A 15,089-nucleotide genomic window follows, 5' to 3' on the forward strand; every position below is an offset into this window, starting at 1 on the left:
ATAAGAAAATTATTTTTTTCCTACCATGGTAAATACTTTTTTAAAAGTCATCATACTCTTTTATCATAAACTTGAGAAAAGGTTAAATTAAAAGATCACATTCTTTGATTTATGTGAAAGGAAAAGAATTATAAATCCACAAAATATTCTAAACCATATGAACAAAATGTATAGTAATTGCCAGGTTCAGTTAAGAACCTCAGAAAGACTTGCTGGCCAAAATAACAGACCTTCTTATTGTCAATGCAAACATGCCAGGGACAGATGAACTGCCAAATTAATTTTCATCAACAAAAAGGGGTCTAAGGGTGATCCTTGGTAATAAGAAAAATGACTGAACACATTTAGAAAACACGAAAAGAAATGTTTCCACATAGTGGGAAGCTGGAAGGAAGAAGGGAGAGATATTAATGACACAGTCTATTTCAAGACTCAAAAATACCTGAATACCAAGTCATTGAACCAAAATAATGAATTCAAATAGAGATATGAGACTTTAAAAGCTCTAAAGAGACCAAATGACTCTTTAGTGTGTAGAATACGACAGTACTAAACTCAGTGTATTAACTATATATCAAAAGAGGGGACTGATCAGCCCTCTATATGATAAATAAATGAATGAGCAAATGAATGAAAGACTAAGTAAGCACAGAGGCAAACATTTTCTGTGTCCATTCAAGTAACTCGTCTAAAGGAAAGGAGAAGCTTAGCTAAGCTAACTTGAACATTACTGGTTCTTTGGTAAGAATATTTTATGGTGGGTGAGACTTCCTCAGACTATACTAGCTGGGAAGAGTCGGGCTCTAAAGGTCTTCTAGCTTCCAAACAACCTTTGAAAACGTTGGCTTCCCAACTGGTAAGTTGCCCATAGTAAGAGAATATGCTGGCTGCATTGACTTAAAATATTTTTTTGACAGTTCCATTTGAACCATTCCATTTTTTGGAACAGTTGACAGTTCCATTTCTTATTGCAAATAAATATATATAAACTAAAAGATAAATTAATCAGTCCCTCATAATTAACGTTAAGTCTGTTCCCTGATAGTTTGATCTTACTGTATCCAAAAAACAAAAGTTCCTGAGCCTAGAGGAATCACTGGGTATGGTTTATCAATATAAATGTATATAAATGACCCCATAAAGAGACTTATGACAGCCATAAACCATACGGCTTTCTAAACTTAATAAGGACAGTTTCAACTTGTGTGGTAAGGCTTTCTACCTGAAACTGGAATGAGGAAAATGAGTTCTATAAGGAAATAGTTGTACCAATTGAAAGATTCAAATATTTACTCTTTAAAACAAGCAATTATTTAAGAATTTATTATCAGGAACTAATTACAGGTATGCTTATATAGTCACAAAGATATTTATCTCATTTACTGGTAAAAAATCAGGAAGAGTTTAAATGTGGGTGGGATGGTTATGGTACTGTAGATTTCATGTCATGAAAATATGTTTACCATATATTAAATAAATGATAACAGCAGACTATGATATGAAATAGATTACAACTTTGTAAAAGAAATAATAAATTCTTAGAGAATAAAAGGGAAGAATAAAGCTGAATGCTACAGTGTTACCTCCTAGGCAGAAACATGGATGTTATTTTTTGTTGTCTCCAATGAACACAAATTATTCCATCCCTTCCTCTTGCCTCAAGTTAAGAAAGAACAAAGGAGAAAACCCACACCTTACTATTAATAGCCACTATCAGCTTGTCTGCTCTTACATATGGGACAAGAATTTTAGCTATCAATTTTCTGCTACATGATCCTACTCCAAGGCCACAGGTAACTCTCCAGAGAAGGCTGTCTGGATCAGAGATTATCTTTCCACATGAGAGGGAGACATTCAGCGTCTCTGGACTGACCTTGTAATATAGAAATCAAATCCCATGAATGGTGGGGTCAAACAGAGTCAGACACAACTGAAGCGACTTAGCAGCAGCAGTGAGAGAGAATGATGCAAATGTGCAGAGAAAAGCAGAGGTAAGAGGCAGAGATAGGGCATGGCTAGATTTCTGATGCATTTTCAGTAGCCTGTTCCAGTCTTCTTGTAAGTCCTGTTGAACTTCTGCCCTTAGGTTCTACAAGATAACACCTTCTTATACCCTTTTAAAACATCTATCTCCCTTCTATGCTAATGCTGGTTTCAATCACTTCCAATCAGAATTCTGATACACTAGAGTCCAATGAAGTGGAGAAAAAAACAAACCTATAAATGGTTTTCAAACTTGGAAAACCTCAAACTTTCACATGAAAGAAATGCAAATCAAGATTATGGGACACATGCTCATTATTAGAGAAACACAAATCAAAACTACAATGAGATATCACCTCACACTGGCAGAATGGCTATCCTCAAAACATTTACAAACAAGAAATGCTGGAGAGGCTCTGGAGAGAAGGGAACCCTCCGACACTGTTGGTGGAAATGTAAATTGGTACAGTATAGAGGTTCCTTAAAAAATTAAAATAGAGCTACTATATGACCCTGCAATTCCACTCCTGGGCATATATCCAGAGAAAAACATGATCTGAAAGAATACATCCAACCCAATGTTCATTATATAGTAACTAATTATTAGATGAGAGTAGTAGGAAGTATTAGAAGAAATAACAATTAACAACATTGTTAATCGACTATACCCCAATACAAAATAAAGTTTAAAGTTTGAGCAAAAAAAATTATGGGATACAAATTTTCACTTTTCCAGAGTAGCAAAAATTTATAAAAACTATTAAAATACTGTGTAAGGAAAGGAGTGAAGAAATAGGGATTTTCATATTTTTGGAAAAGTATAAATTGGAAGTCAATTTTTACAATATCTTGGCAAAGTTTTAAAAATGCACCTATTTTATGACTTAGTGATTTCACTTCTAGTAATTTATGCTATAATTTATCAGACATATGTATAAGAGTATTCACTGAGCACTGTTTGCAATGAAAAAAAATCTAGAAACTTAAATGTACATCATTAAGAGAGGGATTAAATAATTTATAGTATCCATAAGTGTGATACTATACAACTCTTAAAAAAGAGTGAATTTGAAATTTTCCATAATGAAGAGTTAAAAAAAAAAAGGAATGAAGACATATATGTGCTGATATAGAAGAAACTCCAAGATATTTTTAGGAGATAAAAATAAGATATACTACCATCTATATAAAAAATAGTAGGGACACATGTATACACAGAGACAGACACACACACACTTCTGTATACAAAGAATATTTTTAAAAAGAGTGAAAAAACTGGTAATCCTTTGGGGATGAAAGGGTTATATATATATACTGATATATCAAGGGTCAGGTAGAGGGAGACTTTGACATTACACAGTACTTTAATATAAAAATGCATTCAAAATAACAATGAACTAACATGTATAAAAATGGTAGACCATGAATCCAATATAGCAGATTATCACTTAAGAAAAACAAACAGAAACTCAGAACACTGAATTCTAAAATATTATTTCTTTAAAAAAAAACTTAACCTTGGTCTTCTCGTTGATTTTTTCAATAAGAACTTGAATCCTGTCCTCATTATGGTAATAGGTTCCTATTTTCATTATATAGTAACTGCTTATTAGACAAGAGTAATAGGAAGTATTAGAAGAAACAAGTACTTAATTAACCAATTCCAAACTCAAAATGATGAACTTATTAGATCATAGCTATCTCTATTGTTTAATGGAATGTTGCAGATTTTTTCTGTAGATATGAACAATTTATACTTAAACCACTTGATAGCAAGCATTTATGTCTCTCAAACTATATTTCCTATTCTGTAAAAGTATAGTGCAAATTTTAACTGTATTTTGATTATTCATGAAACTAGCAATAATTTTTATTAAGCATTTTTGTGTCCAACACTAGGCTATGCCTTTTTCACACAGTAGTTCTAATCCTCACAACAATCCTACAGGATAGATGGTATTATGCTTAGTTTACAGATGAGGAAGCTGACACATAGAAAAGTTAAAGTGCTTTGCCCAATGTCACAGAATTAACTAGTTATGCAGAGGTAGGTTGTAGTTCAGGTCTCTCTGATTCTGAAGCCAGTACCCTTAACATGTCATGAAGCTTGCACTAGGTGTTTACTAAAAACGTGTTATACCTTAGTATAGAAATTTAAAGTTGCATAACATATATTAATAAAAACAACTATTCTTCAGCTTTTTACTTCTGTGATAGATCTCCACTACTTTTTCTTTATGGACCCAGGGTTTACAACTGGCAATACTGATTAGCAAAGCTTTTATGGTCTTATGTTCTATGTCCTCTTTCTAGAAAACTGCCATCACACTCTTTTTTTCGTTTTTTAATTTTTTTTACACACTGTTTTTAATACAGTGTATCTTGGGGTTTTCTCTGTCATTTAAGAGACACATGGGTATATACAGGTGTCACTGTCCAGTATGGCTTGAGCTCTGGAGAATACTTGGCACACAATAAACACTAAAGAAATATTGGATGCTGTGAGAGTATAACCTAACTATACAGTGGTGGGTTTGGACTGTCATCTCCCTAATCAAGAGCTAATCTTTATATCACTAATGGTACAACAACCAGTTATGCTGTCTTTCTCCTAATGTGATGCAATGTGATACATGCATTACCTAGAATGAATTCTAGCAAAAAAGTATTTAACTATTCACCATTGATCTGAAGCTAACTTTCAGTTTCCAGGAAACAGCTAAATGCAGCTAAGTGATATCACAAGGAAGTGACCAGACTAATACACATCATGGAGTATTGTTCTGGACAACTTGCCCATGAACAAGTAAGATTCATGAAAAAGAAACTGCTTTGGAATAAGAGACTTCATGGAAATAAACAGATGCAATGATCCTGTACTAGTCCTGGACTGGATTCAAATTCATTAAAGAACAGCTTGGAAAAGACTAGGGAAACATGAATATGGACTGGATATTAAATATTATGAAAGAATTATTTTTAACTGTGAGATTTATTTTGGCTATGTTATTGTTTTAAAGATGCATCTTCAAATATATATGTATGTGTAACTATACATATTATTTTTTAAAAAAAAACATTAGCTGAATGATGGAATAAATGAATGAAAAAGCCTGGGGTGGAGATATAGTTTTCATAGTCAATAGTAAGCATGTTAATCAAAACCATGAGAATAGATGTGATCATCTACGAAACTATCAAGGCAAGACGAGATGTGAACCAAGAGAATATCAACATTTCAAACAATAGACAAAGAACTATCAAACTGAAAAAGAGTACTGAAGAAGAGGACCATGAGGGAAATGGTACTCCTGAAGCTATCAGAAGAGAGTTTCAAGAAGGATTTAAGCAATTAAAAATATCAGATCTGAAAGAGAGATCTAGGTGAATAAAGACTGAAAAGAGGCTAACAAAGAACAAATAGATGACCTGACTGAGAGGAGTTTCAGTAGAGTGACTGGAGAAGTCAGAATGAACTGTAGTTGAAGAGGTGGAGATGTCACTTCTCTTACAAAGAAGTTTGTAGTTTCTCAGAAAGATGAGAACCTCTACAAAGAATACATATTGTTCAGATAAGGAAATTCCTAGTGATTAGTACTAACATGTAGTAACAGATAAGTGGAGGACAGAATATAAAGGACAGGTGATAGCAGAGTTCTACAATAAAGCATTCCTTTTAAGAGTTCTCACGTAATTCATAAAATATAAAATTTATATAAAATAAATATCTGCTATTATAATAGTCTGAAAATTCAATATAACTACAGCTTTATTTTTTTTTCTGCTAGTCTCCTAGAGAAAAGTGGTATCATAATCTTATATATACAGATGTGTTTCACTGTATGAAATGGATTGGTTCCCTTAAAAATAGGATGTAAAATTGTATTTTTGTAAATTGAATAACTAAGAAAATCAGAAAATTCTCTAATTATAATCTGATTCTAATTACCTTTAGGCTGCACTCTGATTTCATTCTGGTCATATCTTTATAAGCAATTTTAATATAAATAATTTTGATTCTACAGCACATATTCTTTGGTCTCTATTCTAATCCTATTCCAAGTACTGGAAGGTATTGGGTATAGGTACTATTAACCATGTTTGACCCCAAACCATTCTGTCTGCCACAGGGGATTCTGTTTGGAAAAATATACAACTCTCCCCTTGGAGAGATACAGTTTGTCCAGAAAAGTTCTGGAACAGCCCCAAAGCTGTTTAGTTTTCCTAATTAATACATTTAAGAACTCTGGTCTTTCACATTCTTAAGCTCAGCTGAAGTCTCTTAACAGTCCTAAAAACAACTTTTAAAAAATCAGTATATTTTATAGAGTAAAATTAATAGTTTTTTGTTCTTTGTTAAAAGACTAGGAGTAAAATATTTTATATTTATTTCTTATAAAACAATTACTTTTAACTAAAGTCAAGTGACTTTGAAGAAAAAATGCACTCTAAACCTAATATACAAAGAAATATTACATTAATTTTTGTAATAATAGTTACTCAATGTTGTATCTCATTTGTAAAAATGTTCAGACTGTCAAGTACTGGAAGTTTTCTTAAAGTGGGTCATACTAACACTACACTATAGCCATAATTCTTAAAGCACTTCCTATGTACCACCTTCTATGCTGAGTACCTTAAGACTATTGCATTTAATAATTTCAACAGCAAAACCTGTGAAATAAGCACTGTTTATCATAAATCTCATTTTACTTATGAGGAAACAGATCAAATCTTGTTATATCCAAACTAGTGTAGATTTTAAAGACAGGTCATAATATGCTGAATTATAATTAAAAACATGAGATCTCACAACATGCTGAATTTTAATCACATTCCAAAACACGGGAATAATTTTGATAATCAAAATTAATGCTAAAAATATGGTTTAAGAGCTATGCTCTAATAGATTTATAGGCAAAGTGAAGATAGTATGGGAAAATAAATACCAGTTTCACAACAATGTGAATATGTTTAGCACTATTAAACAATAAAAAACAGTTAGGATGGCCAATTTTATGTTATGTATTTTATACCACACACACCAAAAAAGTCAGCTCTAGTAGAAAAATATTTAAGATTCTTTACTATGTCTCACAACATCCAATTTTTGCTTATTCACAGTAAAATGTTTAATACTGTTCCTTCCATTCTTAAGGCACAGAGATTATTTTTCTATAGTTTATGAATTAAAATCTACAGGTGTTTTAAATGGGTCTTCCCTGATAGCTCAGTTGGTAAACAATCCTCCTGCAATGCAGGAGACCCCGGTTTGATTCCTGGGTTGGGAAGACCCCCTGGAGAAGGGATAGGCGACCCACTCCAGTATTCTCAGGCTTCCCTTGTGGCCCAGCTGTAAAGAATCCTGCTGCAATGTGGGAGACCTGGGTTTGATCCCTGGGTTGGGAAGATCCCCTGGAGGAGGGCATGGTAACTCACTCCTGTATTCTGGCCTGGAGAATTTCATGGGCTGTATAGTACATGGGGTTGCAAAGAGTCGGACACAACTGAGTGACTTTCATTTTCAAATAGTTTTAAATATAATAACTGCGGCAATGAGAAAAGATTTGAAACCTTGATTTTACATCTGAGAATTCCCTCAATGTATATCAACTTACTTACTTGATCTCTATATTTCATGTTGTCTATTAGGAAAAAGGTTAGTCTGTGAATACACAAATTGTTTTTTATAAGTAGAGGCAGTCCAACAAACTCTAACAGAGTCTTTAGTTACTTAACTTCCAAAGATCTTCTGGGAAAACGTGGAATAAATTTGGTACCCTATAAAGGTTAAGAAAAATTAACCTTTTTAAGACAGGTTAAGAAGATATAGGCTGAAACATGCTAGCTCCAAAGACCCTTTGCAATACCGTCTCATAGCTCAGAACAACAATAACAAAAAGTGCTACTGTTGAATCGAGTCTTCACTGGGAGAAATTCTAATGAGTTATAATCCAAAACAAATCTCGAATTACATAAAACCACATGTAGATGATACATATAAATGACTACATGGATACTACACTCAGGAAGCTTTAAAACATTTTAAAAAAACAAAAACTTTTGCTAATTATGTTGTAGTTAATACGCATCAGTCTTACCTGCGTGGCCTAGTCCTTGGAGACATCATTTCATTCCCAAGTATGTGGTACCGTCTTGCTTCATGCAACAACTGATAGCACTCAGGAGAATTCTGGATCAACTGGTCCACCTCAACTGTTTGAACAAAGTAGTTGGGATGCAACAGAGGGAGTCTCACATGAGTCAGGAGCTCATGTAACAGTGGTCTTCTCAGATCAACAGCGCGATAGACCCAACGCATGACGGCTTCAAAAACCATCTCCTCCTTGCCAATAACTAGTTCATCACTACAAATATAATCAATCAGTTCATCTTTGTCAAGTTCAAGAAATTCTTCATGCTGGGACACATCCTCAAAAGTCTGTAATGCAAAATTCTTGCATTTTGTAAAGAGTGTTTTGAGGGAATGGGTATCAGCAAAGCGCTGGATTCCTAAGCAATTACAAGGATCAAGTTGCTCCTCCAAGAACTTGGCACATGCATCACGGAGAACACTAATCTGAAAAAGGCTTGATGTTTCAAAGAGATATTGTACATTCTCTGTAGTGATCTTCACTTTTCCAGTATAAACATACTGTAAAAAACATTCCATAGCTTCAGCTAAAATACCATTGATCTCAACCAACATTTCTCGGCTTTCCCTGTGGTCATTACAGAACATAGCTCTGAAGTAGCTACTGCAGGCTGAGAGAACAGCTCTATGGCAAGGAAATTCTTTTCCTTCCACACAAATGATAACATCTGTAAATAAACGACTATCTCGAAATTCATTAAATATCTGGAGGATGTTTTCAGCATGGGATGATCCTGAAGAGAAGTCAAAAAACTCACGGCCTGTCAGAGATTTAGGGTCCATTTCAAAAACTTTACGCTTTGTTGCTGGTGAATCACGCACCCCAAGATCCTCTCTGTTTAGTCTTCGTCCCAATATTAGTACCATTGTTACATCAGTTGACTATATAATTGTTGAGAAATAACTGTAACAGATTTTCTTTATGTGGCTAAAAGTAAAAAAATTAAAACATTTCAGTATGTAAAAAGTTTTAGTACTCCAATTACATAATTTCATTTTGATGTAAACACTACAATAAAATTACATTATCTATTTCATATAGGGTATAGAGCACTATCTCATTTTGATAAAGATTAATAAAAATTTATACAATGAAAACATTAGGGGCAATTTGCAATAGTACTCCTTAAACCCCCTAGTTGAAAGGATACTATGTACTTTGTGAATTACTAATATATTACCTTCTGTTTCCCTTTTACAAACTGGGTTTCATCTACTGAAGGTAGAGCTATGTCAGAACGCTATACGACCCAGAACTTGACTACATTCAAATCTTAATATAAATACTTATTATTTTAATATAGTGCTGCTACAGAAAAATTCAGCTATATCTATCAATGGCCTTTAAGAATATGTATGCTGTTTGACCATTAAGTCCCTTTCTAGCAATCTATCGGAAGACTATATGGGAAGAGTTACCTACAGATGTTCAATGCTGTATAAATAGAAAATACTTGTATCAGTGCATCTAGGCATAGAAAAAAGGAGGTACATATATTTAAATGCTACGTGATATATCTTCTGTCTTTATTTCCCCCAAATTCGCACTACAATGATATAGTACCGTATTTTCTTAAATATATGTTATTTATCCCCTCCTCCCTTTCCCTAATAAGAAACAACCTCAAGTCTCCCTCAGAAATGCTATGAATAGGTAACTGATGGGTTGAGGCATTGGACTACAGCTATCAATTGGCTTAAATTTTTATTTTTAAGGCAGTTCCTTTTATTCTTTTCACTTCTCAGTAAGTTGCCATGTGATCCAAAATGTACTTTTTTTTTTTAAATTTAATTTTATTTTTAAACTTTACATAATTGTATTAGTTTTGCCAAATATCAAAATGAATCCGCCACAGGTATACATGTGTTCCCCATCCTGAACCCTCCTCCCTCCTCCCTCCCCATTCCATCCCTCTGGGTCGTCCCATTGGTTTCTGCCTCCATACATTTTTGTTTTCTCAAACTTTAAATGAAAATATGTTCAGAATGCAAAACAACGTACCGCAAGTACTAAGAATTTCCCTTTGGGCTAAAACGGACAAGAAAGAAACATAAATGAAAAGATGCTCTGCTTTCTGTATCCAATAATTTTACTGTATCTTGTATTCATTATTTGGTATCTTATAGTATGTGTATCTGCTAAGTTTGGGGATAGCATATTGAGTGAGTAGTATTAATAAAAGTCTTAAAATTTTATATGAGTTAAAGGTCTTTTTATGTTATTTTCAGCTTCTTAATTCCCATGCCTATTTCCCTTGATAGATGACTGCCAAGAGGTCTTCCACTGCTTTACCAGAAAACACAAACAGCTATAAAATCTCTCGTTATTAAAACCATTCAACAGCAACAAGACATCTGTCTACTGCTTTGTATGGAAAAGAGACTATCTCATAGATCTGGGCTGTTTCCTTTCAAGCAACTTTTTCCTGGCTTTTTGGGCAGCCTCACTTTCTCTAGACTTTCTGAGAACTTTTCCATGAACTAGTCCACAACACCATAAAATATCAACTCTTTGTATGATGACAGACTAAACGATTTACACAAGAATGTCTTAGGAATACGGGACATTTCAGAGCATCTTTTTGGCTTCCAGGTGTAATTCAGTATATTTTCCTGTTTTACACAAAGTATTTTAACTAGTAAAGACAAGTTTAATCACATTTCAAAATAGAGTATCTAGTATAGGTTTAAGATTTATAGTAAGTGAACTAATATATAAACAAAGTGAAAGTGAAAGTGAAGTCGCTCAATCGCGTCCGACTCTTTGCGACCCCATGGACTGTAGCCTACCAGGCTCCTCTGTCCATGGGATTTTCCAGGCAATAGTCCTGGAGTGGATTGCCACTAAACATAAAATTAGACTGAGTTCTTTTAAAAAATTAGCAGATATCAAAGCATTGTTATTCCCATCACTAAAAAGTAGCAAATAAGTAGGCATCTCTGGACAAAAGAAAAGGAAAATGCTTGTCCCAAAGAAATGTAATGATGGAAAATAATACCTACATAATTTAGTGGATGCAAGGGTGACTGGACTCTCAATGACTGACTGCCAAAGTCACACAATTTGCCTAGAAAAGCTAGTATCCTTTTCTTTCTCTCCCTCATCTTCTTCAGGAGCGTTACTCCTAGAGCTACACTCTCACTTGAAAGGAAGATTTTTAAGATAGATTCTTCTGGTTAAGGGTATTCTAGAGTTTACTTCCAACTGTAGAACTCATAAATGTTGTAGACCTAGTTTCAAATTGTTAGGTAGATTTAAAAACTACATGGTTTTGGCCTATGTTCCAGAAAAATGAATGGAGATAACTTATTTCAGTGTCCCTAGGACTGGAGAAACTGTAGAAGGGAGACTGAGGAGATCTGCAAGGGTTAGAAAGGAGTGTGTCGATAGTTTATTTGGTAACAGAAATGACTGTGATGCTGTCTTCCTATATGATCTTGTTCCCTGTTACTCAGGTGGTTTAAGTGACCTCTGGTTAAAGGAAAATGATTTATATTTTCTAATAATGATGCTAAGAGTTTATAAACATTATAAATATAATACCTTTTCAGCATTTGCTTGATCAAAGCCCCAGTTTTTCCACACCTAAAATAAATGGAGAACAGCAACATATAAGTCAGATAGTAATTACTTCATGTACAATTGGCATTATTTACTAATACATTGAAAAGAGGTTTTAATAGATTTCAATTTGTGACTAGAAGTTAACTTCTGCATAAAAAACCAATCCTGAATAACAATTCCTTAAATTGAATTAAAAATTTTACTCTATACCTAAAACAGTTTCTTTATTTATCCAATTCCTTTCTTGACAATTTTATCCTGCAGTAAGGTTTCTTGAATGAAAGATGAGTAAACAATGGTGGAGTTGAGATGATGAAACATTCCTATGGTAACTCTGCATTGGATATTTGAAGAATGTCTGATAATAATGTTTCACTTGAATCTGCAGTCATTAAATAATTCTGAGTTGGTTTATCAATATTACTCAAGGCAAACAGTTCAGTCATTATATTTTATGTACCTATGAAATCAATAAGAAAATCTCAAGTATTTTGGGAAATTCAGGAAAAAACATTTCAGTTTTTAATTGTTATCTAGATTATCCATACAGAATCATTATGCTTATCAAGTAATTATATATTTTAATATATAAATGTATATTTCTTCTGTTTCTTTATCTTATGGACCCTAGTACCTGTAGAAATCAACCAATTCAGCACAACTCTGTGTGCGTATGTTGGAAAGAGAGGAATGCTTCTGAGAAAATACTGGAACCTTGAACTGTGCACAGAATACCAACAGTATTTAAATACAAGTACTTCTGGTTTCTGGCCTAGATATTTATAAATAGAACTCATAAATTCTTAACAAGTTTAGGCAAATTCAAATGTTGATCTCAAAAACCAAGATACAAACTACTGATTTCTGCATGTATTAAAAAACACACATCTCTATACCTGGATTAAGCTTTGATTGTGAGGTGAATGTTACCTTGTTTCCTTATTTGCAGAAGTCAGTCTAACTTGTGTGTACTTTGGTAAAGAATATGTCAACTTGGTCAAAATAGGAGATTGTTAAGTCTTAGCTAAATAAGTATTTTTTCCCAAGAAAACAATAAAATCCTGAGCCTACTCAAGTCAATTCAAGAAACAATTCTAGAGAGCCTATCCCTCTGTCTGGCACTGGGGTGGTGAATATCAGATTCAGATCCAATTTTAGATGCTGTGGAGTAGGCTAAGATTAGAATCTAACAAGAACTCAAAGATTGATACTAAAATAGATTTAAATTCTCAATGTTTCTCTTGCAGAAAACAAATTGTTTCTGCTAGAGTGCAAACTGGAATAGATTCTCTCATGCCTAATCTAGTCTAGAATTATACCTTAAGGAACAGATCAGATCAGATCAGATCAGTCGCTCAGTCATGTCCAACTCTTTGCGACCCCATGAATCGCAGCACGTCAGGCCTACCTGTCCATCACCAACTCCCGGAGTTCACTGAGACTCACGTCCATCGAGTCAGTGATGCCATCCAGCCATCTCATCCTCTGTCATCCCCTTTTCCTCCTGCCCCCAATCCCTCCCAGCATCAGAGTCTTTTCCAATGAGTCAACTCTTCGCATGAGGTGGCCAAAGTACTGGAGTTTCAGCTAGAAGGGCAAGGCAATTCACCTGGGCATTTTCTGGAGGGTTTTTAGGTAATACTTACCAACCTAATAGTTAAGGCCAGGGGACAGGGGAGGTCAGTGTACAAAGTCCAAAGGAGATATATAGTAACAGAACTGATCTTAGAATGTAGTTGTACTGCAATCAAGTTTATTTTTCCTTTAGAATACAGGAACCCTATACAAAGAAAGAAGTTACTATCAGCCTTAAAATCGTATGGATTAGTGAGGGGCTTACAATGACTAATAAATTCCAGATGGCAAAGGAAACCAACAGTTTTGACTAACATGGTACCAACAGTTTTGACTAACATGGTCCAACAACCTGTGGTAATGAACTGCCACTAGCTACATGCTATGCTCCACACTACTCCCATTTTCTCAAACTGAACTCTAAGTGAAGACTAACACAGCAGAGACAGCAAAAAGACTAATGAATAAAAGGTTTATCTTTAAAGATATACAGTAGCTCAGCAGAAGGAAAGCCAGAAAATACTGTAACATATAAATTCATTATTTAAAAATAACTAGAAAACCATATTTAACATTGAACTATCTGAAACCAAGAAGTTTTTTCACCCCATTTTCTAAAACGCTGATTTATTTGAACCATTCCATTTAATGGCCACTTTAAATTTATACTCTTAAACTTTCACCTTAAAACTTTACTCTTGGAGTAGTGGTTCCCGAAACAAATTTTACAAATGCAATATTTAAAGTCCAGTCTTCAAGGTGTTATTTTCAACATTTCTATTTTTCTTATGAAACCACCAATAACCTATTTACACACCATACAATACCAGAAACCAACAAAAGCTTTAAATTTCTTTGTCTAGAATGATACCAAGTTATTATTCCTTGTTTACATGAACCTCAAATAGTCAATATATTATTACTTTAATGAGAGAAAGAGAAATAAAAGATATCCAATGATGAAAAATTTAGGAGTGCTTAAATAGTGTGTCAGACTAAACAATTATGGTTCTATAACTGAAAAAAGAATACTGTCTTCTCTCATATCATAGAACAAAAAAATTGAATTTCTCCATTCAGTTTTTCTCCCTTGTTTTAAAACTTTTGGCTATTAATATTCCCAAACCGCCAAAGGAAGAAAAAAATTGTTTATCAGACTTCATACATGGTATAAAGCTATCCTACCAAACCTACTTCTCATGTAAGCTTAAATGTCTTTGGTTTTATCTTGCTAGAAACATGCTTCCTTTAGGTATTTAATGCATTGTTTTATTTTAAAATCTTAAGACCTATAGATATATAATATAGTTATGTTTTCTTTTAGCAAAAGTGTTTTTGGTTCTATTAGAATTAATTAAATCTGCAAGGACACCATCCGGTACTCTGTCACTCGAACAAGTTTGAGATCCAATCTTTTACTACATGGCTGCTCTATGTACAAAAGCACTTCTAAGTCAGTGATTTTTATCTACCTTGGTGGTAACACAAATGATTTGCAGAAGTATGTTTTAGAAAGCACTGAGTAAAGAGCAAAGCCTAATGACTTTTAGTTATCAATTTAGTACTTTAACATGTGCCAAATGCTAAAAAATGGTAGCCCTTAGGTGATAAATTTAGGCAGAGTGACAAACTCTTTTTTAAAAAAAAAAAATCTAGGCGATGGCACCCCACTCCAGTACTCTTGCCTGGAAAATCCCATGGACGGAGGAGCCTGGTAGGCTGCAGTCCATGGGGTCGTGAAGAGTTGGACAAGACTGAGCGACTTCCCTTTCACTTTTCACTTTCATGCATTGGAGAAGGAGATGGCAACCC

At 33.9% G+C, this 15,089-nt stretch overlaps 1 protein-coding gene across 5 annotated transcripts in view; it reads right to left on the reverse strand.

The window, feature by feature from the left end:
- KLHL24 (kelch like family member 24) overlaps positions 1–15,089 on the reverse strand; it is a 37,640-nt gene that overhangs the window by 19,467 nt on the left and 3,084 nt on the right. For 2 of the 5 annotated variants that reach the window (XM_055568938.1, XM_055568940.1), the window contains exons 2-3: positions 11,682–11,723; positions 8,085–9,065 (exon numbers count right to left, since the gene is read on the reverse strand). In XM_055568938.1, coding sequence (XP_055424913.1) covers positions 8,085–9,004 — 920 coding nt within the window. In that variant the 5' untranslated portion in view covers positions 9,005–9,065; positions 11,682–11,723. Of the gene's footprint in view, positions 1–8,084; positions 9,066–11,681; positions 11,724–11,912; positions 12,085–13,348; positions 13,483–15,089 lie in introns of all 5 variants that reach the window. The other 3 variants (XM_055568936.1, XM_055568937.1, XM_055568935.1) reach the window with 3 other exon arrangements.

Source organism: Bubalus kerabau, chromosome 2 (assembly GCF_029407905.1).
Source record: "Bubalus kerabau isolate K-KA32 ecotype Philippines breed swamp buffalo chromosome 2, PCC_UOA_SB_1v2, whole genome shotgun sequence".
NCBI classification, from domain to species: Eukaryota; Metazoa; Chordata; class Mammalia; order Artiodactyla; family Bovidae; genus Bubalus; species Bubalus kerabau.